At 39.3% G+C, this 25,363-nt stretch overlaps 2 protein-coding genes and 1 long non-coding RNA gene across 12 annotated transcripts in view; 2 read left to right on the forward strand and 1 right to left on the reverse strand.

Moving 5' to 3' along the window:
• Positions 1 to 2,762, forward strand: part of kif3b (kinesin family member 3B) — a 34,024-nt gene extending 31,262 nt beyond the window's left edge. For 6 of the 8 annotated variants that reach the window (XM_069883961.1, XM_069883958.1, XM_069883957.1 and 3 more), the window contains one exon: positions 1 to 2,762. In XM_069883961.1, the coding sequence (XP_069740062.1) occupies positions 1 to 91 (91 nt within the window). In that variant the 3' untranslated portion in view covers positions 92 to 2,762. The other 2 variants (XM_069883962.1, XM_069883964.1) reach the window with 1 other exon arrangement.
• On the reverse strand, positions 2,089 to 24,762 carry LOC138735708 (uncharacterized). Its single transcript, XR_011339895.1, has 3 exons — positions 23,849 to 24,762; positions 14,159 to 14,218; positions 2,089 to 2,378 (listed from the first exon to the last, which is right to left on the reverse strand). It is a non-coding gene; the product is annotated as an uncharacterized lncRNA (long non-coding RNA).
• The window catches only part of asxl1 (ASXL transcriptional regulator 1), a 90,476-nt gene continuing 89,382 nt past the window's right edge, over positions 24,270 to 25,363 (forward strand). Inside the window, exon 1 of one of the 3 annotated variants that reach the window (XM_069883956.1) lies at positions 24,270 to 24,657. In XM_069883956.1, coding sequence (XP_069740057.1) covers positions 24,595 to 24,657 — 63 coding nt within the window. In that variant the 5' untranslated portion in view covers positions 24,270 to 24,594. The remainder of the gene's footprint in view (positions 24,658 to 25,363) is intronic. The other 2 variants (XM_069883953.1, XM_069883952.1) reach the window with 2 other exon arrangements.

Here is a 25,363-nt window from a genome sequence, read left to right on the forward strand (position 1 = left end):
CAGACCTAAGACTGGTAAGAAAATGGGCCCCTCTTTCATTGGGTCTGGAACACAGCTCTACCCACAGTCTCGTGGCCTTGTTCCCAAATAACTATGTTCTCAAGAAGATAAAATAACTTGCCAGCAGGGAAATGTAAATACAGATGAGTTAGCTTCATCAGGTCTAATTTGCTTCTGGCCTTGTGCAAATCAGAAGTATTATTTCAGTTGAAATTAAATTTATATTTTGTTTTTAGTGTGAACCATTCCATTTTAAGACAAAAAACTGCACTTGCTCTATACCCACAATAATTTGACAACATTGTCTGTTTCATAATATAATCCAAGTGGAGAGTGTGCCACTGCTTGCTGCTATGGAAACCTATTATCTGATATATATGAAAAGAATACCTCATTTTCTGAGGAAACTTGTATTTAAAGATTTCTTAAAACTTGTTTTTAATTTATTAGATTTTCTTGTTGGAAAGCAGAATGTAGATAGATTGGAATATTTGTTACTGTATAGTTGGTATTTTTCTTACAGTTTTATTACTGTTTATTGTTCAGTGCTAAAGATTTTTTTTTCCAGATTTTTAAATAACATGCAGTTATTTCTAAGAAATACAAGCTTGCCAGTGGTCTAACACTATAACATACAATTAGTAAGTTTTGAATTCTTGGTTACAACTCATCAAACATCAGCCTCATTTTTATTAATATAAATGGGCTTTGCATAAAGATTGATTGTAGTTTCTCTAAAAAGTGTTTATATAAAGTACAAATTCCAAACATTTTCATCAGACTGAAATTGTTGCAGCTAATCTCAGCAGTAAAGATGTCATCGGTAAATATACTTTATCTTCCAAGAACCTATTGTATAAAATCATAAATATTTGTGTAGGTTCTCAGTATGAATTATACTTGTAAATCAACGATCTAATGAAATTTTGAAGGTCCATTTTTGGGTAGCATCTGACTTAAAATCTAGTCTGGACAAAATGTATTGAGATACGGTGACATCTAGGCTTGTTGAAACATGATGTTACATAGTTCTACATTTATCTGGTCCTATCAAGTATCAGTGAGCAGCACATTATATAATTCAAAGCAGGAATTGCTAAGAATGAAAATGCACACAGCAAATTTTATATTTAAGTCTGTTAAACATGGTGCCTTGTTTGATGGAATTACCAGAACTTGCCAGATTCTCTACTTGCTGTTTATTAGTGAATGTTTTAAGTCGAAATTAAGTTTTGCAAAATGTCTCTGCAAAATAGCACAACAGCTAGTCTCTTCATGTTTGAAGGTTGATTTAGGTTGGTATCTTTTACATTGCAATAATTGGTTTGTTTGAAGGCATGTTCTCCAATTGAGCTCCAAATCACAGGTTATTACAAAATAAAGAAATGTAAAATCTCACTCGGAAATGAGCTGATTGACTGTAATATTATGTGCTGAGACAAATAACTACATTTTAAAATATTTAACATGAAAAATATATAATGTTCTTGCTTCTGGTAGCCTTTTTAAAACTGTTTTCTCTCCTCTTCCCCACTTGCCAAAATGTCGTATTAATTTTGGAGCATAAATTAGATAAAAAGTTGATTTGGTTCTTGAATGGTTTGTCACAATCTCATTACAAGTTTCAGCTTGAAAATGTGGGCCTACTTGTACACAGTGCTCAATGGAACCTTCTATTTAAGGTCAGCAGCAATAATAAAATCTAAATATGAGGAAAGTGGCTGTTTTCCATCATGATGCCGAAAATTTGACTGAATTCATGCTTTTAAAATTTTATTTCCAATGCAAATAACATTTATTTAGAAAAAGTATGGTGGATGGTTTATGCTTGGATAAACAGAGAATGCCTTCTTGAGGTGAAAGGACAACCTTGTGAAATTCAAATAGTCTTTTAATTTATGCCTCAACTTAAGATAGTAAAGAAAATGTTTGTGAGCAAAATAATTTTAATGAAATTTGCTTGTTGTTCTATATTCATTTAAAACATTAGTATGGATAATCAATTAAATGGAAGATGATTAATACACCTTTAGCATTGTTTAAAAAAAAAAAGGTCTTTCGTCTTGAATTATACCACTGATCCATTAATATTTTGAAAATGCTCTTTTTAACCTAAGCTGTAAACAATGTAATTACATAATACAGATATTTGCAAATATTCAAGAAGTTATCTACTGACATCTTGGAATCCTGGTGATGACAATCCCACATTCACAGCAACATGTATTTTCTGATTCTCTTAGATCTTCCGATGTTCCTGGTACATTGTATGAGGTAAACTGTATGCTTGTAATTCCTGGTTTCTAATTCCTCTGATTTTTAAGATACCAATCACAACCACAAAATATGTCAGTTGAACCAGAAATACCCATTTGAAGCTGGAATAAAACAAAATTATAATAACAGATGCAAGTAGTCTTAGAATATTGAAGCAAAAATGAATGGCCATATTATTTGTAAGCACTGCACTTTTGACAATTTCAATTTAATATTGATTTCCCATGTTAACAGAATTCTGTATGGAACCTACGTTTTATGAAATGCATATTATAAATACTGAAATTTAGAATAAGAGTGTGTAACTGATTTTAAGAGAAACACAGTCTGATATACAATGCAGAATTTTGAGCACCAAATTTTTACATTTAAATCATCTCTGCAGCTTCTCACTCACTAATCAAAATTGTAAAACTTTCATTCTGTTTGTAAATTGTAACATGCAGTATGAATGGCCTGTAATAAACTTTCTGAAGCAATTACAATTTATTTTGAGTTTGTTTATTGCACCTGTGTAGCCTTTTAATGCACAATGAACTTTAAAATTATTTTATTCAATGATACATGAAAATGATGACAAAATACAAGGTACATAAAGTGTTAAAAATGTATAGAGCACCCAGATAATGAGCATAATTGTAATGAGAAATATATTATGGCTAAGATGTGATTATGACAGGAGAAAAGAATAGAGCAAGTAAAGATGAAATAAATTATTTACAAAAATAAGTTTCCTAAATATATTGACTTGAAATACCTACAGTTTTCCATTTAATGGATAATAGTTGATCTATAAACTTGATAATATTGCCTAATATATTCAAGCTCACGAGCACAAAAAGACTCTCGGGTCAGGTATGGTATATTATTGAGTTCAGACAGAGTTTAACATTTTAAAGATGGGCAATAATGAAAAATAGGTCCTCCAATATTTACACATTTTAAAGGAAACATGGCAAGTTTTCTTTTAAAAGAAATCTATTTGGAGCTAACCATTTTAATGAACAGGAAAATCTTAAAAATAGCTTAGTTTTAAAAGAAGTTTTTTTTAAAGGGAATTATTTAAAAAAAAAGCTCTAAAATTTTCTTGAAGATGTTGAAGTGGAATTCCAGCAAGTATACTTAGTATACAACTGAGCTGATAAACAATCACAGATTGGATACCAGAGTTAAACTAGAAAAGATAATTTTGAAATAATTATTATGAAAAGTTTACAGCAAAATTGGCAGGAGGTGGAATGTTTGAATACATATTCCCTATCCATATAAACAATGTTGAAAATTATACCTGAATTTTGTTTTGTTCTATATCTGTTGCTAACAGTTAGCACCAGAGACAAATTAATTTAATAATTTTGGTTAGTAATGCAAAGTATAAAATAGAATTGAGTGTTTCCTTACCAGGAGCTACTGTAAATAACTCTTCAATTCAAAATAATAACTTAAATTCAAAGATTATGTGAATGTTTGTTTATTCCAGGCAATGTAAAGCTTCATTGTACAATGTTCAGACCATATACAAAGCATGAAGTTTGTGTTATTGCAATCCATTATCCAGAAAGAAAAGCAAAACCAAAGGCATGGGATTCATTGAGGTTTTTACAGTATTAAAATGTTTAGATGCACTGACAGTTTTTATTCAAGCTCCCAGTAATGTAAGAGATCTTTAGATTGTGTTAATGTTTAAAACTTGGTAGAAAACCTTTCAAAGCACAATCATTTGGCTCAAAATATCACTATAGTGATTCTTTTAAATTTAATTGGATGCAGCTAGATAATTCAGTCCATTGCAGATATTCATCCAATTAACTAAATTATCATTGTTCTCTCCCAACTTCTGAAACTTTTTGCTTGTATTTTGCATGTACTCCAATATTGATCTCTCCACCCCACCCCCCATTAGCCGTGTGCTTTGACTATTTTTATAAAGGAAAATCACGTGCCTTTATTTTACTTCTGTTTTGAAGTGCTGAACTTAAACTTCTGACTACTTGTTCTAAACATACAATTGACAATATTTCTATAGCTTTCTCCAAAATTTGCTCGTTTCAAATTTTAAAGCTTCATTCAGCAGCATGCTGGAATGCATCAGGTGAGCAAAGTTGGTGATAACTTCAGCTCTTCTTGCATTCAGAGCATTTTTGCAAGAACATAATTGTGAGAATGAGTCTATCCTTCCACTCCAATAAATTTGATACTAAATCAAATGCATGCACTGCCAGACTGAACCATCTGCAAAATGGAGGAACAATATCTCACCATGTGTCTAACAAAATGGCATTAACATCAACTTCTGTTGATGTTAGAACCCCCTCATCTTCTTCGCCTGTCTGTCTTTCTCCCCTTTTCCCTGTCTCCTTTCACAGAGCCCAAATCAATTTTCACCTTTCTTCATATCCAATGAACACCTTTTGCCTGTTGGTCTGTACTCCACCTCCCATTCATCCCCCTTTCTTTCCCCAGCCTTTAACTCAGACGCCTGTCTTTTTTCATTCATACCTTGAGGAAGCGCTCAGGCCCAAAATGTTGGTAGTATATATACCTTTATCTTCCACCTATGGACAGTGCGAGACCAGCTGTGTTCCTCCAGCATTTCTGTGTTTTGACTACAATCGTGTTTCACTTGATAGTAAAGATGTTTGAATTGCTTTTAAATCTTGAGGTGTACAGAGAAATCATTGTTTTCTTTGTTGCTTTGCACTTTTTTTTCCAACGGTTGAAGATGCATTTCTCTTTTGAATCAACCACCACTTTGTTAAATACATACGACCGCTATCTAGGGAAAGAAAAATTGCTCTGACAAATCACTACCCAAAAATAAGTGATTCAAAATAAAATTAGCCTTCACAGAATTTATGTGAATAGATAAGATAGAGGTAGATAATTTGTTACCATTGGTGGAGGAAACTAGAACAAGGGGACATAACCTCAAGATCCAGGGTAGGAGGTTTAGGACTGAGATGAGGAGGAATTGCCTTTCCCAGAGGGTGGCAAATTTATGGAATTCACTGCCGATTGAAGCAGAGCAGGGGGGTTAAGGGATATGGGGAAAAGGCAGGTAGGCAGAGGTGAGCCTATCAGATCAGCCATGATATTGAAAGATGGAGAAGGCTTGACAGGTGTCCTACTGTTGCTCCTATTTCTTATGTTCTTGTTTTTGGGGAAAAGGTAATAAATATACAGAATATCTTTTTCAAATTTCTTGACACATGCAGAGATCCTTGTCACTAGGTCCAAATAATGGAATTCCAAAAGCATTGTGAGCGCATCCTTAGCACATGAATCACAGCAGTGGCTCACACCACCACTCAAGAATAATTCAAGATGGCATTAAAACCTGGTCTTGTTTCTGTCTTAACATATTTGCCAATCTTTATTCATTTATCATCAAGTATGACAAATATACCACAAATAAAGCATCATCGATATTCTTTGCTGATTTCTCCTCAAAATGATGCCAGCATTGGGTAGCTTTTAAAAAAAAATGCTACTAGTAAAATCCATGATATTGTTTGGAAGTGCAGTCAACCATTTTACTGAAATGATATAATCCTTGACATATTAGTGCCAATGAGCATTGTAAAAATGTTATGAGGTTTGATTTTAAGATTATGAAAAATTAAAAGGATGCAAAATGAGCAGCACATTTACAAAAGAGAAAATGTGAATCTACAAAAAAACGTGAGAGATTATTCAAAAAATGAAATGGAAAATTCTGAATAGTAGATTATGCAATAGGCTTTAATTTTTTGAGAAGAAATGATGAATTACTTATATATTTTTAAAAATGTACTGTCCTTTTTCACTGTTATTTATCTGCATTACTAAAATCTTAGTAATGCATTATTTTACTATGTTCTTAGCTATCAGGTAATGAAAGTTCGACATCAAAGAAAAACATTGTTTTTTATATATTTCTCTGAAACAATTGGGAGTACCATAAACAAAAATAATTAAAAGTGCTATAAGAACGAGTGAATCTCTAGCCCCTTTTCCACCAGCACCCTGTCCCGGGAATTAACTGGGAATTTACTGGGACAAGGTACAGTGGAAAAGGAACACTGCCCGAATGCCGATGTCAAATGATGTCATTTCACATTGAGGCGTAACCGCCTCTACCCATACTCATATCCCCGGAATTTGCTGACGCCGATGTGGAAAAGAGACAGCAGAAAGTCACCCGTTTCCAATTTAAGGTAGAACACTCCGATCCCTGAGGATGAGTTGCGTTCAGTGAAAGAGCAATTAGTGTCCCAATGGAAATGGCACAAAGGACTTCCTATCCTGGGACACCGCACAGCCAATTAATTGGGATGCCAATGGAAAAGAGACTTTTGAAGAAGTTATTAAATCATACTTCTTGGTTTTGTAACATTTATTTTATCCAAAGAGAGCAAAATATAAGCATACCAATAAGCTGTTGATGCTGTGAATTAGTATTCACCAATAAAACTAAAGGAAAAAAGTTCCAAATTCATGCCATTTTACTCCTTAATGTTCTGAGGATTTTTGAATGTAATTTGTTATTTTCATTTCAGACACAAGTGTTCATATTGTTATTACAATTGTATAATTGTGAATTATCATTGGGTTGTCTTGTGCGATCAGATGACAATAAACTTGAATTATTAAGCTAACCTTTATTGGCATCTACATATTTTTAATCAATAATAAATGTTATGTACATCAACCCTATATATTTAATTTTATCAACAGGAAAATGAACCAATAGAGTTTTTGGGATTTATTTTGAAATACTTTAATGATACTTCAAATTAATAAAAATAAATGTCTAATCTTCATTAAAGTATTGTGGACATCTTTGGCAAAGCCAGCATTTCTTGCTTATCCTTAGATAGCAGAGACCTGACTTTTCAAATTGCACTTCCAAGATTGAACTCTTGGTTGATGTTCCCATTTATTACTGAGGACATTCTGCAATGCCAGAAGTTCCTTCAAGATGAGATTTTTTTTAAAAAAAGCGTTATCTTCCTTTTTTGTATTTTCAACCCACTCAAGTCAAGAAAGCTAATTAAAACATTCAAAGTTGTAAAGCTACCAATGAGGATATACACCCTGAAAATTCCCATGGTTATTGAAGGATTTGATCTTAATAATGTAATATTGTGGTGAATTACACAAAAATGCTGGAGAAATTCAGCAAGTCACGCAGCATTCTTTATGTAGCAAAGATAAAGATGCATAACCAACATCCTGCGCCTGAGCCCTTCATCAAAGTATGAGCAAAAAGCAGGCAGATGTCTGAATAAAATGGTGGGGTGAGGAGCACAGGTAATAGGTGGATGTGGGTGGGAGGACACATGAAAAGAGATAAGAAGTGACAGGGGAAGGAGACAGCTCACTGAATGGAGAAGGAAGGGGTGGAGAGCTGAATGAAAGGAGACAGGGATGGGGAAGAGAAGGAGATGGGAGTGGCCTAATAGAAACCAGAGAAGTCAGTGTCTGCCATCTGGTTGGAGAGTACCCAGACAGAATATTGGATGTTGCTCCTCCAATTTATCTATGGTGTATTTTGTAATTGTAATATATTATGGTGACTTCTATTAATCAGCTACTTTTGAAATCATTTTCCATCCCAAACTAAATTGTCTTTCGCTGTAATAATTTGTGAATTTGCTGCTTATTGGAATAAAATAAAGCACTTTTTGTATATTTATCAATGTTATGCATTGATAAAGCTAACTGGATTATCACTCATTTAAAGTTAAAAGCGAAGTGGAAGGTTCAACATTATCGTCAACATTGCCACTGTATCGTGGTCCATTAATAACCTTTCCACCATTGGATCATGACCTCAAAATCCTCTTCACTCCTAGAAGCTGCTTGTCAAATGCTCCTACCGTGCCATTTCCACTGTAGTTCTAAATCTACTTAAAATAAATAGCATCTGATTTCAACATTATCAACCATCCAGTAGGGAAAGTCACTTTTGTTTTCAATTGATCAGTATGAAGAGGGATTTGCTTTCTGTCAACTATGGTGTATGTAGAGATAAGAAAGTTTGTTTCAACATATCCAGTCATGATTTTCTAAAGACAAATCAGATGTATCCATGTCATCACCAATTCTAATTTTAGAAGTTGTTCTTTGCATCTAAAAATTACAAATTCTGATGCAGTCAATTATTTTAAGAATGTACAGGTGAACATGGTTAGCAAGATAACGTAACTTGTTTCATTTCACTGAGTAAAAGCTTAAAAAAGAATAAAAGTATTGTAGTTGCCTTTCAACCTCATGAGGGCAGCAGGGTCACAGAGAAAACTAATAACAGGAACATTCATTATTCAAAGGGTGGCAGCTGATTATATTTCCCTGGACTCAGCTACTAACTATCAATTCACAGTGTGAAATGGAGTAAACAAACCCAAGGGCAATTCTGTATGATGAAAAATCTACAGAGCTATTCAGAATGTGCACAGTATCATTACAGTGTCATATATGATAATTACTTGAATGACCCAAGTGCTTGCTTGTGCTGTGCATCCTATTTCAGTGTTGAATTTCTGTAATGGAAAGGCATTTAATGTAACATCTTTCGGAAACTAGGGTTGTACAAAATGCAAGTGTCTATCTTCTTCCAGCATATTTTGTGGAGATGATTTTAGACAAAATTTGAAAAAGAGGGAATGAAATAAAAGGGGAAAAATTGGGGAAAATTTGAATATGAAGGAATTTTTTAGTAAAGCATTAAATAAGGAAATAATGAAAATGAATGATTTCTTTAGGTAGAACAAGTAAGTTGTTTTTGAACCACTGTTTAAAGTAAGACCATAAGACTGTGTCTTTGGAGCTGAATAAGGCCATTTGACTCAAAGTCTGCTCTACCATTCAAATCATGGTTGATATATTTTTCCTTTCCAACCCATTCTCCTGTTTTTTTCCCCCATAACCTCTGATGCCCTTACTAATCAAGAACCTCTGCTTTCAATATACCCAGTGACTTGACCTCCACAGCCACTTGTGTTGATGAACTCTACAGATTCACCACCCTGGCTGAAGAAATTTTTCCTCATCCATTCAAAAGGAGCATTCTTTTACTTTGAGATTGTGCCCTCTGGTCCGAGACTCTCCCGCTACTAGAAACATCACCATGTCCACTATATCTAGCACTTTCAATATTCAGTATGCTTTGATAAGCATCCACCCCTCCCCCCAACCTCCCCCCAACCATACTTCTGAACTCCAGAGAGTACAGGCCAGAACCATCAAACACTGCTCATATGTTAACCCTCTCATCCCCAAAATCATTCTTGTAAACGTCCTCTGGATCCCCTCCAACACAATCACATCCTTCATTCGATATGGGGCCCAAAACAGCCTGCAATACTCCAAATGTGGAGCATTATAAAGCCTCAGCATTACATCTTTCCTTTTATATTCTCATCCAAATATTTTAAATATTCAAAACATATCAGGGATGTAGGTTAATGGGGTGTAAATTGGGCAGTACTGACGTGGGATGAAATGGCCTGTTACTGTGCTACATGTCTAAACAAATTTAAAATTTATTTAAAATAATTTAAATTGAGGCATAGAACTAAGGAAGATCTGTTATTGAAGTCAATGGAATAAAATAGGAGCTGAATTAGTGCATGATAACTCCAATCCATTTGATGATTATTCTCAATTACAAAGGTTACCCTTGACTTTTCTTGTCCATTTCAAACTATCTTCATTAGTTCAGAAACTATGGACATGGCCAAGAAGCATGTCTATTCTGCTCTTGAAGAAATTTATCCCATCACCTAAAGCTCTCTGCTATCTCCATCTTGACAATAGTTGGATGAAAATGGCCAGGAGATCCAGGTATTAATTAATGATAAAACATGGGCTACCAGTAGGAGGCACCTCAAACTGAAGGGAACCACTAATGCTGTCTCCACAAAATCATCCAAACCCACTAGCAGCATCTCCTACGCTGACATCCACAACCACACAGTCAGAAAATTGGCCACCTCATTTCTCATCAGGATTTTAATTTTTCCTAGCACTGTTTTTCTGAAGAAAAATCTCTCCTAACTCAATTTGACCACCTCTAATAGGGAGCCACATTGTTTACATGCCTTACCTCCAGCCTCGCAAAATAGGTTTTCTTTTTGAAGATCTATCACAGGTTGAGATTACCAGGTGAACAGAGGAAATTATTCAAAGATGTTCTCAAAGCCTTCTTGAAAATGTACAACATCCCAATGTTCTAGGGAATCTTTGGCTCATGACTATTCTAAATAGAGAAGAAGCTTTCAGGATATCTAGTCCAGTTGTTCTCAACCTTTTTCTTTCCACTCACTTACCACTTTAAGTGATCCCTATGCCATCAGCAATTGCTTAAGGCGGTATGTGAGTGGAAAAGGAAAGTTGAGAATCACTGCTCTAGACCCAGTTGTTACTGAAATATCTTGCTTGAGAAAAATTGTCATTGGCCCATTTCCTTTGGAGTTAAGAAACCGTGCACATAACGAGTCAATTAGGGACGATTAAAACAGTGGTTTTCAACCTTTTTCTTTCCACCCACATACCACCCTTACTAATGATAAAGCATCTATGGCATAGGGAATACTTAAGTGGTATGTGAGTGGAAAGAAAAAGGTTGAAAACCACTGTTCTACTCTATGCATAAGAAGCACACAAAACACATCGAAGACCTGTATAAATGGAGAAAGGAGTACATCAACTGCCAAACAACCCAGTCACTGGTTGCACTTGTGGCAGAGTCTGTAGATCTTACACTAACCCTATTAGTGTGAATGTTTGTACTATTGATGCTGTGCAAAACACCGAATTTCATGACTTGTTCATGGCAAAAGAAATTCTGATCAGCCAGTTCAGAGATTACAGAACTGGGATTTTTTTTTAAATGTTCCTTTGGCCATCTTCTCATCATGTACCCCATGTAAACTGAAGCTCATTCAAATTTCTGCTTCTCACTTCCTGGCTGCGCCATGTTCCATTCATCTTTATTATTCTTGCGCTTACTAAATTAGCTAAGCAATGGATTTACCCTGATCATACTCTACATCAGTTTCAATCAATAAGGAGTGAGAGCTAATGGGTCAGAAAAATCAGTGTTTCAGTCTACCTAGTTAATTCTCCAAGCTGTTGCCAATAAAACAACATTTGTGGGGACCTGATAACGTGCTAGCTGCCTTTCAAATGAAGGATAGAATATTCCAATGAAACGCATCTTCAGTGTCAAGGAAACTTATTTAACAGGGAGCTTGTTTTTTTTAATTTAACCCCACTCTGTATTTGTTCACATTACACTAAACAATGAAGATTTTTCTTCCTGAACACTTTTGGGTGTATTTTATGGATTTTGGGCTGCTGATCATGAAAATCACCTTAAAATATTCCTATCACGTACTGTTCTTTAGATATAACTTATTTGTGTGATTCCTGTCATATTTTAAAACTACTAGTATATTTTGGTCAGTCCAAGTACTCAGTGGAGGTACAGGTGCTATGTAAATGTTGTCTTAGGCTTGGGCATGCTAAGTCAGGATAGATGCGGACAGGCTAAGCAGCTCACATATACAAATGCTGTGCATTACATTGAAATAGATTGAATGCATGTTGATGCATATATTCTTCAGGCCATACCATTTATTGTCTCCAGGAAGATTCAACACAGCAGAAATGTCTCATCAATGTCATAGCAGCTCTGATATATTCTGTTATATTTATAGCAATTATACACTTAAGATTCAAAGACACAGCATGGATGCACTTATTAAAAAAGCCTATGAACTCTAATTCAGTTATAAAATTGGTGACCATGACAAACCATGGGCTGCTCAGATTTGTTGCGTATCATGTGCAGTCAACCTGAGAGCTTTGCTTAGAGGTACATATTGTGATTAAACATGCTAAATTCAATAAAAGTTAAATTAATTTTTCTCCAACTTCTTACATGATACAACAAATCTGAAATTATATTTGTGTTCAGCTTGAAATTGTCTATCATAATCTCCAATTTATTTTCAGGAAGCAAACCTTTGAAAAAAATTGTTGTCCAGTGTTATTAACCTGTCCTTAAATTTATGAGACCAAGCTAACCACAGCTTTTTATAAAGAACTATTAGCAAAGCAAAAGCCCAAGACACTTCCTATTGGAAAATAAATGAGAAATTAATGTTCAGACACATTGGAAATAGTTCATATGACTAAAAGGTTAGAAATTGGTTTAAGGGGCATCTTCAAAGTGGAAATAGAGTGCTTTATGGAAAGAATTCCACAGAAGATCTGTCTGTTGGAATTCAATCTTTGTGATGCTGAGGGTTGGAATTCTAAGGTTCAAGATGCTTCCTGATATTTTGCAATCCTGATCTCAATACACCGCTGCCAACCTCTCGCGAGAGGCCTGACTTTCACCCGTAAACGCATAATTTTTATATTTTTCTTTATTTAAAAAACAAATTCAGTCATATGTACAGATGGCTGTAAGTCACATAAGTGGTAAGTCAGGGAATACCTGTATATAGTCATTTTGGTTAATTTTTCTATTGGCAAGAAATAGAGAAGAAACAGACCTTTAAGAGATTCAGATCAGCAAGAATACCTTTTGAACAGTTGCTTCTTTTATATTCTTTTCTTTGGCTTGGCTTCGCGGATGAAGATTTATGGAGGGGGTAAAAAGTCCACGTCAGCTGCAGGTTCATTTGTGGCTGACAAGTCCGATGCGGGACAGGCAGACACGATTGCAGCGGTTGCAAGGGAAAATTGGTTGGTTGGGGTTGGGTGTTGGGTTTTTCCTCCTTTGCCTTTTGTCAGTGAGGTGGGCTCTGCGGTTTCTTTTATATTTATCATGATGCAAAAGGTTATTTTAACCCTGAATGATCCAATGGATATTTGATATTGAATTCCTACAATGATGCAGGTATATCTGAGGTGAAATTATGGATACGGCAAATTTTTCAGTTGGTCATTTGTTCACTTAGCTTTGTTAGTTTGAATATGTATGTGCAAAGGACAAGCTGTTCTCATACAAAAACTCCAGCATATTGCTATCTGAGCAAAAGTAACTGGGGTATTTAAATGATCTTACATGTCATGATAGGAAAGAGATTTATGGTTATTCATGTCCCAATACAGTGAGTCCCTGGGTTAAGAATGGCCGACTTATGGACAACTCATACTTACAAACGGACTATGCGTGGCTTTAGTAGTTCTCGGCTCGAGAAAGGAGAACACCATCCGCCATTTTGAGACAGATCACGTTGCCGTTAACACTGTGTAACTTTGTATTTGGCTTAAAATGTTCCCTTATTTACTCTTGTAAACCATGCCTCCAAAGCATAATCTGATCCAAGTGCTGGTGATGCTTCAAAGAAAATGAAAATGATCACGACTGAAAATAAAGTGGAAATAATAAATTGATCGATAAGAAGTGAAATGCCATAGTTCATTAGAAAAGCGTTAGGCTACAGTTGGCGAACAATGTTGTAGAGTTACTCGACTCCTATGCCAAAGAACTGACCAATGAAGACCTTGTGGAACTAGAGCAGCAGATGACATCATTTGAGGAAGAAGACTGGGACCTAAAAACTCCAGAACCGAAAAGGTCTTTGACAAAAGAGTTAGCTGAAGCCTTTCGTCTCAGTGAAGCAGGGATGGCAAAGTTAAGGGAGCAAGATCCTAATACAGAGAGGTTTACCAAAGTTTACTGTACAGTTATTGAGGGCCTCAGCGCCTCTATATGATGAGAAAAAGAAAAGCTCTGTACAAACCTCCTTTAATGTCTACATCAAGAAATTGACTCCAGTAGTTTTGTATGCATAGAAAGGTAAAATATATACTATAAACTAAGACAAACATTTGACTAACTGACACTAAATAAGAACCATATGTACCTGTTCTGACTTACCGACAAATTCGACTTAAAGACAGACTTAGGAATGGATCTCGTTCGTAACCCAGGGACTGTCTGTATTAAAAATCAAAATACACACACATTGATATCACAAGGTAAAAGAGTTGGAGAATTTTTATTTTAATAAATTTGTTCAAAGGATGTGAACATTGCTTGAAAAGACAGTATTTATTACCCAACTTCTTCAACCACTACAGTATCTGTAGTGAAAATACACATTGTAGTTAGCTGGGTAGGTGGAAGGTTCTGTGATTTTGTCTCAGAAACAATTAAAGTTCTTTAAAGTCATAAAGGTGCTTATGGACAAAAGATTGTTGTGTTCCAAGCTGTGGAAAGGGTCATGACCTGTTGAAGAAGTCTTGCTAAGAAGGAAAACTTCAGTAGCCCAATCGAGGAGTTAGATTTGGTGCCAATATTCCTGTCCTATTTTTATCACTGCCATTTTTTGGGCTCCTGTAAATGGGTAGATCTCAGCAGAAAATCTAAGCTGCATGACCCTAATTCTGATTTTGTTTCCTCTGTTGAGGTGGATTTGTAATGATATTATAATTTTAGAAATCATACTTTATTTAATTTAAAATTACACTTGCAGATGCAAAAAAAGATTAACCAATTTTAAAGTGTATATCAAAGCAAGATAAGAAAATCACTAGTATTTCACAATACAGGTACTCCCAACATACATCCATGTTCCATTCTGGATGACCAGTCATATCTTGGAATGGATGTATGTCGGAATTGCCTACCTGTGATTCTGAAGAGTAAAACGATTGATTTCCTTCCATTCTCTATCTCCAAATCTTTCTCATTCTCTCTTTTGCTGCTGACCCTGAGCACCCTGCGAACTCTACAGACCATTAGAATATTGAGCCACAGAATCAGAAAAAAAAATGGGGCACAAGGAATTATAATGCGGTGAAATATCTCAATACAGAGGTCACTGAGGTCAGCTCTCGCGAGAGGTTGGACAACAGCCAACATGGCGGCCACTAAGGCCAGCTCTCGTGACAGGTTGGACACCAGGCAACATGGTGACCAGCAAGGCTCACTCTTGTGAGAGGTTGGACACCAGCCAACATGGCAGCCACCAAGGCCAGCTCTCACGAGATATTGGCCATTAGCCAACCAGGTGACATGGTGGCCACCAGAGACAGACCTGATTTTCACCGTAAACATACGTTTTATATTTTTTCTTTCTATATTTTAAAAAAGTTTTGGTCATATGTGCAGACATAAGTCACATAGATCATAAGTTGAGAGAACCTGTACAAACGTCGAAAATTTTTTTTGAAATGAGCAAATGCTGGTGTCAAAAATGCAAACTGTGATTTAGCAGGGTTTGTCGCTATAGGCTTAAATAAAAATGTCAGTTACACTTTCCTCTTGAAGCCTGCCACAACAGGAATAGTGATATTGGTTTCTGTGCATGAAATTTGAACCTCAGCTGACCTTATTGTGCATGGAGTCTTTTAACTAGGCAAGATGGCCATTGTATCCTTCCAGTTCTTGCACAGAGCATCTGCTTCCTGTTGGTTTACCAAGGCAACTTCTAAACACCTTGCTGCTATAAATTTCAAATGTAATTTCAGTTGGGAAAGGGAGGCCACAAAAAGGAAACATATTTCAGGTTAGACATAGCTCCAGAGAATTGAAGTTAGATATGTTCCTTTAAATATATTCTTCACATTGTCTTTAAATTTAATACATGTACTAATTCATTTTTCAAATTTATTGTCGGAAAATCTTACATATTTAAAAAAAAAGTTCTGAATTTAGTTAAGCTGTGAAATGTATTTCAACATAAAATGTTATATTATGTTATATTATCAATAGTTTATGCATTAACATACATTGCACGGCCCACACAGAAGAAAGAAAAAATACAAATTGTCCTTTCATACTTCTAGGATTCATATATTTTTCTAAATAGAGGATTTTTTTTCTAAATTGAGATACTTCTGCTCATTGATACAGTCACAATTATTAATTGTCATCTGTCTATGGATTCAATGTGTCATATGACTCTTATTCAATTCTTACATTTCTATTCATGAGTAAGAAAGCCAAGAGCTTCCATTCATTCTTGATCCCATTCATCTATTCATAACCTGTAGTTTAATCTGTCTGATTTATCACATAGAAATTACATTTAGACAGGAAATTATAATTTTATTTTCCACCAGTTTCTTCTCAGTTGATATGGATCACAAAAAGTATGTTTACATTATTTCAGAAACAAATGCTTAAAAGACCAATAGGAGTAAGACTAAAATTCTGCAGCTTTTTAAAATCTTCTATGTGGTAGAACTATGAACCACTTGGCAAACCACCATTTTTGGGCAGTGATGCAATGTCTGTTGGCCTCTCCTCCCCTCTTTGCCCCTTATCCCTCTCACCCCACCTTTTTATTCAGGTGTCTTCTTGCTTTTTGCTCATACCTTGATGAATGGCTCAGGTTCAAAATGTTGGTCATCTATTTTTGTCTTCTATAGATGCTGTGAGACTTGCTGAGTTATTCCAGCACTTGTGTATTAATTACAGTGATGCAAAGATATGATCAGACCAGTAACCCAGAGACCTTGACCAACAATTCAGAGAGGTGAATTCATTTCCATGATGCAGGTGTGAACTTTAATTCACTAAACTACCTAGTGATGGTGACCACAAAATTACCAGTTTTTTTGTCAAACCAACCTTCATTAATATCTTACAGTGAAGGAAATCTGTGATCCTTACCCAATTAGGCCTTTATGTGACTCACTGAGGTGATTGACTCTTCTCCATTTTGGAATGTCCCAGCAAGTCACTGATTTCCAGGCTGGTGGGGAAGAGGCCTGTCAAAGGTGACCAGGTTCTGAAATTGAATTTTTCTTGTCTATTTAATATTCTATCTGGGATGTGCAGCAGATGAGTGTATTATGACAGGTCAACGACAGTGAAATTCAATTTTATATTGTCCCTGGACTACTGTGACCCTGAATGTCCTTTTTTGGCACAACTGAAATTCTTGAACATGCAAGTCCTGTGCTGAGTAAGCTTTACATCATCTGGGGTCCTTTCAAGTTATCTTGTTGCAATCAGGAGCACCCTCACATGGCAGTCATGTCCAAACTTCAGGTCACCCTGTCAAATTATATTAAAAGTTACTTGAAGTTTTTTACTTCTTTTCTCAAGTCTTGCAAGTAATTGGAGACTGATCACAATCTCTCAACAACCTGCTTGCACTGTTGATATCTTGGTATGGCAAACTCTTCCCACATCCATTTTATGTAGTAACTCCACCAATGAGCTGTTCCGCCCTGTCTGTGGATTTTTGTATATTTATTTTCATTTCACCCTTTCTGACCTTGGCAAAGGCAGTGATTCCTTAAAATTTATTTGATATTGCTTTGAAAGGTGAAAGGCCGTTTGTCCCTATGAGCAGCCACTTAATCTTTTTCAGTCTGTATCCTTGCATCAGCAGCAAGAGAGATTCTACAACCACAATGAGATGAGATGTTGGCATGTGGCCAAAGTTGCATGGGGAATTCTTGCCACTTATTCAATTCAGCTAACCCTAGGAATTGCAAGTCATCATATTTAGTTTTCCTCGACTAATTGTACACCACCAGTTAGCAATTCATGGCTTTACTTTTGCTGGAATGTAGAATTTGGTTGAGACCAGCATTCAAAATCCTCTAGCAATTCCTTTTCATAGTTCACTTTGATTATGCCTATTAGTAGAACAACTCTAGCCTCTAGGATATTTAAGATAATAGAATCGCTAAATAATTCAGTGAAAGGTACTGAATAAAAACATGGAAATGTGAATAAATATAAAGTATCAAAAACACTTGTCTTTCTATTGGCTTGATTTTTATTCCTGTGTTAGTTAAATTGTTTAAATAATATGATGTTGTCATGTGCAATAATAATATAAAACTCTGTTATTCCTCCCACTCTTTCCACTCTTTACACTACAATTCAGACTATACCTAAACTCTCAGAGGAAGATATTCTATTAACCAGGGTTCAGGATCATATGATCCATCAAACATTGGCTGACTCTGGTAAATCTTTCTGCTGTGGCAGGCATGACAGTAGTTAATAACTTGTACTTTTAACCAATATGTTGGTTACTATAGCAACATGACTCTTCATACATTTAAAATACTGTCCACTAATCAACAGCTCTTGTTACATTCAGATTTATTGTCAGAGTACATACATGACATCACATACAACATTGAGATTCATGTTTTCCCTGTGGGTGTAGCAGAATTACACTAACTGGTAGTGCAAAAACATAAACTGTACACAGCAATTAAAAGAACTATAAATAGATAATGTATGTTAACAAACCGACTGTGCAATACAGATAGGACAAAAGAAAAATCAATAAAATGCACAACTAAGAGGCCTTCAATTAATCCCTGATTGAATTTGTCATTGAGGGGTCTGATGGTGGAGGGGTAGTAATTGTTCCTGAACCTGGGGGTGCAAGTCTTGTGGCAGCTATACCTCCTTCCTGATGGCAGCAGCAAGAACAGAGCATGTGCTGGGTGGTGTGGGTCTTGGATGATTGCAGTTGCCCTCCAAGGGCAGCATTCCCTGTAAATGTACTCAATAGTGGGGAAGGTTTTACCTGTGATATCTTAGGCTGTGTCCACTACCTTTTGGAAGGCTTTATGCTCTTATTGTTGTCCACATACCAGACCATGATGTAACTGGTCAGCACACTTTCCACCTCTGTAGAAATTTGCCAGGGTTTCTGGTATCATACCAAACCTCTGCAAACTCCTGAGCAAGTAGACACTGAAGTGCTTTTTTCATAATGCCATTGGTGCATTGGGTCCAGGAAAGATCCTCCGAGATAGTGACTCCCAAGAACCTAAATTTGCTCACTCTCTCCACCTCTGATCCCCCAATGATCACTGGATTGTTTACCTCTGGCTTTCCTTTCCTGGCTCCTTAGTTTTGGTGACATTGAGTGCAAGGTTATAGTTGTTGCACCATTCAGCCAAGTTTTCAATCTCCATCCTGCATGCTAACTCATCCCCTCCCTTTATACAACCCACTACTGTGGTATTGTCATCAAATTTGGAGATGGTGTTATTGTAGTACCGAGCTACACAATTGTTGATGTAATATGAGTAGAGCAGGGAGCTAAAAACACAGCCCTGTGGTGCTCAGGTACTGATAGAGATTGTGGAGTAGAAGCTCTTACCAATCCTAACTGATTGTGATCCAGAGGAGGGGAAATCCATGATCCAATTACATAGTGGGGTGTTAACTCAGGTTTTGGAGTTTGCTGATCAGTTTTGAGGGGATGATAGTGTTAAATTATGAAATGTAGTCGATAAAGAGCATCCTGATGTATGCATCTTTGCTGTTCAGGTGTTCCAGGGCTTTGTGTAGAGCCAGTGAGATGGCATCCGCTGTAGACCTGCTTCTATGATAGGCCTTCACTCACATCAAAGATGATATTGTCAAGGTGGTGATGCACGCTATCGATGAATCCGTCCCATTTCAGGTGGAGAGTGATGTGTCTGACTTTGACCTGACGGTTATGCTTGAACAGGCAGGAAGGCCAGTGACATGTCTCTGCTCAGACAGGAGCTGATCTGCTTCATTACCAGCCTTTCAAAACACTTCATCATTGTTGATGTAAGTGCCACTAGTCGATAATCATTAAGGCAGGTTACTACACTCTTCTTGGGCACCAGTATGATTGACACCTGTTTGAAACAGAAAGGTACCACACCCTGCTGGAGTGAGATATTGAAGATATCTGTGAAGCTTAGCTTTTAGTCACTAGGTTTCCAGAGGTATTAATTACAACTCCAATTTATTGATGAGGAAATCTTGTTGCAAAGATCTTCAAGGCTTGGTTTCAACAACAAAAGCATCAAATTTGGTTTTCTCTGTAGATCCAGTAATGTGGTTGACAATACAAAACCTTTCATAAAGAATTTGTTAAAATTATAGAAGTAATATTGGAAGTTAAATGAATTAAATTTTAATCAGTGCAAATTTTATTATTCCTGCCAAGTTCAGGAATGTAGTTCTTCAGTGTTCAGCTTCATTTATGTCAGCAATAATAATGAAGACATTCTTGCCTGCAGATTTGGGGAACATTCAGGATTGGCTTCATTGAGTGACAGGTAACAAGTGACAGTCTCCAACAAGGGAAAACCCATTGCCCTTTCTTGACACTTAATAGCATCACTATTGGTGTAGACCAGAATCTTAACCAGGCTGGCTGTGATTACAAGACAATGCAGAGCCTGCATGTAAAGCACTGGAAAAAACAATACTGGGAGAAACTCAGCAGGTCATACAGTGTTCTTTACACAACAAAGATAAATTTACAGAACCAACAGTTCAGGCTTGAGCCCTTCATTAAAGTATGAGCAAAATGTAGGCAGGCACCCAAACAAAAATTATGCCTCTTTTACTTTTTACTCCTGTTTTACTCCATGTTAAACACTGGACAGTTTAGTGTAAATGCTACCATTTAATACATTCAAATTTGGAGCATGGTGGCATCTCAATTGCATTGTTCAGCTATAATAAGTTTCAAGAAGCTCAGTGGCACTCAGAATGGAACAGTGTGTGCAAATGATAACAATTGTTGGGATGGAATTGGAAGTGGAAAATTTAAAAATTCATTAAATTAAGCAAAACATCATAATGGTTAGTCCAGAGGCAAATTACAACACAGCCCATCCTGAATGTGCCAGTGGAAAACAAGGCTACCCAGTCTAACATCCGCCTGGCACTCTCCAACTGGATGGCATTAACATTTACTTCTCTGGTTTCTGCTAGCCCATATCCTGTTTTCCTTCTCTTCCCCATTCCTCTGTCACCTTTCCTCCAGTTCTCAACTCCCTTCCCTCTCCATTCAAAGAGCCATCCCTCTCCCCCCCCTTTCTCCATCTATTACCTCCTCCCTGTGAGGTGTGCTTCCCTTCCCCTACCCCCCCCCCCTTCATTTTGTTCAGGCACCTTCCTATATTTTGCTCATACATTAACCATATAACCATAACCATATAACCATTTTGATGAAGGACTCAAGCCCAAAACTTTGGTTATATATCTTTGCAATATAAAGTACACTGACCTGCTGAGTCTCTTCACCATTGTGTTTTTACTACCTGGTCTATTCCCACTTTCCAATATTCAACTTAAAAGCTTGCAGATCATGGCTCTTGAGCAATATTTCTGCCTCTATCACTCTGTCTGGCAGATTCCCAGACTTCACCATCCTGTGTGAGAGAAACAAGCTCTTCATTCCCACTCTAATCTTTATCCAATTACTTTAAACCAAGTACCTCTTGTTTTGACTCTATCTGTAAAGAGATCCATCTTTGGGCATTTGCTGTTTATTCCCCATGGGCACTCTTCAAAGTTTTTGCCAGGACACTCGGAGCCAGACTCTCTGAGTTCCAGCATTTGGCTCAAGTCTGAAACACTGGTGATGTAGCTTGACCTTTGCTACATAAAGGTACCTTTTGACCTGCTGAGTTTCCCCAGCATTTGTGTGTCTTCTCAGCATTTTAAATGAGATATGTTTCATCTGTTTGTATGTGACCTACACTTAAAAACCTGCCATAATTTATCTCCCTTAAAACATACCTCTATACAATATAAAATACAACATAATCCGTCACCCATAACTACTATTTGTTTCTTTAAATAAATTATTTTATTTCTGCTTTGCATCTATTCGATTCAACACTTTTTACTAAAGCCGCTCTCAGAACGTGGCTCCGGGTGTGTGTGAAGCGACGTTTGGGTAGCAGCGCTGTTCTGGCACCCGAAGGGCTGGGGGCTAAGGGTTAGGGTTGGGGTTCAGGGTCGGGGTCGGGGTTCGGGGTTAGGGGTCGGGGTCCGGGTCCAGGTCCAGGGTCCAGGTCCAGGTCCCAGGTCCAGGGTCCAGGTCCAGGGTCCAGGGTCCAGGTCCAGGGTCCAGGGTCCAGGTCCAGGGTCCAGGTCCAGGGTCCAGGTCCAGGGTCCAGGTCCAGGGTCCAGGTCCAGGGTCCAGGTCCAGGGTCCAGGTCCAGGGTCCAGGTCCAGGGTCCAGGTCCAGGGTCCAGGTCCAGGGTCCAGGTCCAGGGTCCAGGTCCAGGGTCCAGGTCCAGGGTCGAGGTCCAGGGTCGAGGTCCAGGGTCGAGGTCCAGGGTCGAGGTCCAGGGTCGAGGTCCAGGGTCGAGGTCCAGGGTCGAGGTCCAGGGTCGAGGTCCAGGGTCGAGGTCCAGGGTCGAGGTCCAGGGTCGAGGTCCAGGGTCGAGGTCCAGGGTCGAGGTCCAGGGTCGAGGTCCAGGGTCGAGGTCCAGGGTCGAGGTCCAGGGTCGAGGTCCAGGGTCGAGGTCCAGGGTCGAGGTCCAGGGTCGAGGTCCAGGGTCGAGGTCCAGGGTCGAGGTCCAGGGTCGAGGTTCAGGGTCGAGGTTCAGGGTCAAGGTTCAGGGTTCAGGGGTGGGGTTCAGGGTTGGGGCTCAGGGTTGGGGTTAAGGTTAGGGGTTGGGGTTAAGGTTAGGGGTTGGGGTTAAGGTTAGGGGTTGGGGTTAAGGTTAGGGGTTGGGGTTAAGGTTAGGGGTTGGGGTTAAGGTTAGGGGTTGGGGTTAAGGTTAGGGGTTGGGGTTAAGGTTAGGGGTTGGGGTTAAGGTTAGGGGTTGGGGTTAAGGTTAGGGGTTGGGGTTAAGGTTAGGGGTTGGGGTTAAGGTTAGGGGTTGGGGTTAAGGTTAGGGGTTGGGGTTAAGGTTAGGGGTTGGGGTTAAGGTTAGGGGTTGGGGTTAAGGTTAGGGGTTGGGGTTAAGGTTAGGGGTTGGGGTTAAGGTTAGGGGTTGGGGTTAAGGTTAGGGGTTGGGGTTAAGGTTAGGGGTTGGGGTTAAGGTTAGGGGTTGGGGTTAAGGTTAGGGGTTGGGGTTAAGGTTAGGGGTTGGGGTTAAGGTTAGGGGTTGGGGTTAAGGTTAGGGGTTGGGGTTAAGGTTGTTAGGGGTCGGGGTTAAGGTTAAGGGTCGGGGTTAAGGTTAAGGGTCGGGGTTAGGGTTAAGGGTCGGGGTTAGGGTTAAGGGTCGGGGTTAGGGTTAAGGGTCGGGGTTAGGGTTAAGGGTCGGTGTTAAGGTTAAGGGTCAGGGTTAAGGTTAAGGGTCGGGGTTAAGGCTAAGGGTCGGGGTTAGGGTTAAGGGTCGGTGTTAAGGTTAAGGGTCAGGGTTAAGGTTAAGGGTCGGGGTTAAGGTTAAGGGTTGGGGTTAAGAGGGTTAAGGTTTGGGGTTAAGGTTAGGGGTTAAGGTTAGGGTTAAGGTTTGGGGTTAAGGGTCGGGGTTAGGATTAAGGGTTGGGTTCAGGGGTGGGGTTAAGGTTAAGGGTTGGGGTTAAGGGTTAGGGTTAGCGGAGCGAGCGCCGGCTCCTGTCCACTGTGGCCGTCGTCCCGCTCGCTTTCAGGTGCCGAGGGGGAGCGCTCTGAAGCGGAGCGTCCCCCTCCCGGAGGAGGGATGAGCAAGTCCTCCTCGGCTCATCGTTCTCCGCTTTCAGGTGGCCTCCCAACAGCCGCATTGGGGTATTTTTGGCGGCTTTACGTCGGGGTGTCCTGGCCACCTGGAAGAGGGCGATTATTCAAACTCGTGCTGGGGATGAGGGAGACTCATGGCAGCGGCAGGGACCACCAATAAAGGACTGTAAAACTCTTTCTGCGTTGCGTACCTTCCTGGCTGGTCGATCGAAGAGGATGTCGGCGGCGTCACTGCACTACCGCTCACTGCCCCCCGGGTGGCGGGAGCGGCTCGCGCCTGCTACCCGTCGCTGTGCGCCCCGCCCCTCCCCCCACGAGGCTCACGGTCGTTGGAGTTCACCCCAAAGCGGAGCGGCCGGTTGCTCGAAGGGCGCGGCCTCCCCTCCGGGACTACAAACGCGAGAGGGCACTGCAAACCAGCCGCGCGCGCATGCGCGTGGAGGGGGGGAGAAAAAAACCGGTCGCCTCTCCCTCCCCCGCCCTCTCCAATCACCCATCCCCTCGGGGGTTCGTCAGCGGCTTCGGGTAAATATATATTTAAAAAAAAAACATAAATTGAGCAGATGGATGGGACGCTGCACATTTTGACCCGCGCGACGTCGGCGGCAAAAAAAAATAAAAAAAAAAGGTGAAGGAAGAAACAACAACTGCGGCGGCGAATGACGTCAGTTGCCCTTTGGCCCTGTTTTCATTATGGCCGTTTGCGTAGCGTAGGAGTCCCGGGATCCGCAGAGTCCGCCCGATTGCAGGCGACTGGTTGCACCGCCGCTCGCCCGGAGCTCGCCCTCGGCACCGGAACGCAAGGCTGAAGCCACCCCACCCCCACCCCCGACCGACCGCCCGCCCCGGCGCCGACATTTCCCGTGCCCTGCCGCACCTCTCCCTTGGCCAAAAAAAAAAGAGCAACAAAGAAGAGAGGAAGGGGAGGGGGGGGAAGATGAAAGACAAGCAGCAGCAGAAGAAGAAGAAGGACCGCACGTGGGCTGAGGCTGCCCGCATGGTAACTAAGAGCGTTTGAGATTTTCATTCCCCCATTCAGAGCCATCTGAAATGGGTTCATGACCCGATGGGGGGCGGGCGCTCCGCTCTGGCTCCTGGAACAATAATAAATGGAGCAATCAAGGCTCATCCAGCCCACGTTTATCATGTGTGTCACCCCCCCCCCCCCCCCCGGCACCCGCGCCTCCTTTTAATTTTAAAAAAAGAATTGCCATTCACTCACCTCGTCTCAATCGGTTTAAAGTTTCATTTTGCAGCTTTAGATGCACTCCCCTCTGCATGCGTGGGACCCTTTAGTGCGCATCGTGGGTGGGGATGGAGAGCATTGGCATGAGCATCAGATGCGTTCTCTCTTTTTACTGTGGAGATAGTCGTGCAATGATCAAAAATCTGTTTTCCTCTTCGAGACGTGCATGGTGGTGAAATCTAATAGGCAATGTATTCATTCCGGGCGTTGACTCTTCAGTTAGTTTTGAGTGCTTTGTAGTCCCATAACTATTCAGACGTGGCTCCCGGTCATAAATGCATTTTGCCCTGGTTTTGGACATAACCAAACCCCGCGTCGCCTTGCTGTCCTGTTGCATCATGTCTAGAACTTGAAGCATTTGGCTGTTCCTCCTTTTTACGGGGGAATCGCCATCGATTGTAACCTTTTTCCTCTGCCGCATCATTTAATGGTGAACTGAATGCAGTAGCTGTTATGATTA

The sequence above is a fragment of the Narcine bancroftii genome, chromosome 6 (genome assembly GCF_036971445.1).
Source record: "Narcine bancroftii isolate sNarBan1 chromosome 6, sNarBan1.hap1, whole genome shotgun sequence".
In the NCBI taxonomy this organism is placed as follows: Eukaryota; Metazoa; Chordata; class Chondrichthyes; order Torpediniformes; family Narcinidae; genus Narcine; species Narcine bancroftii.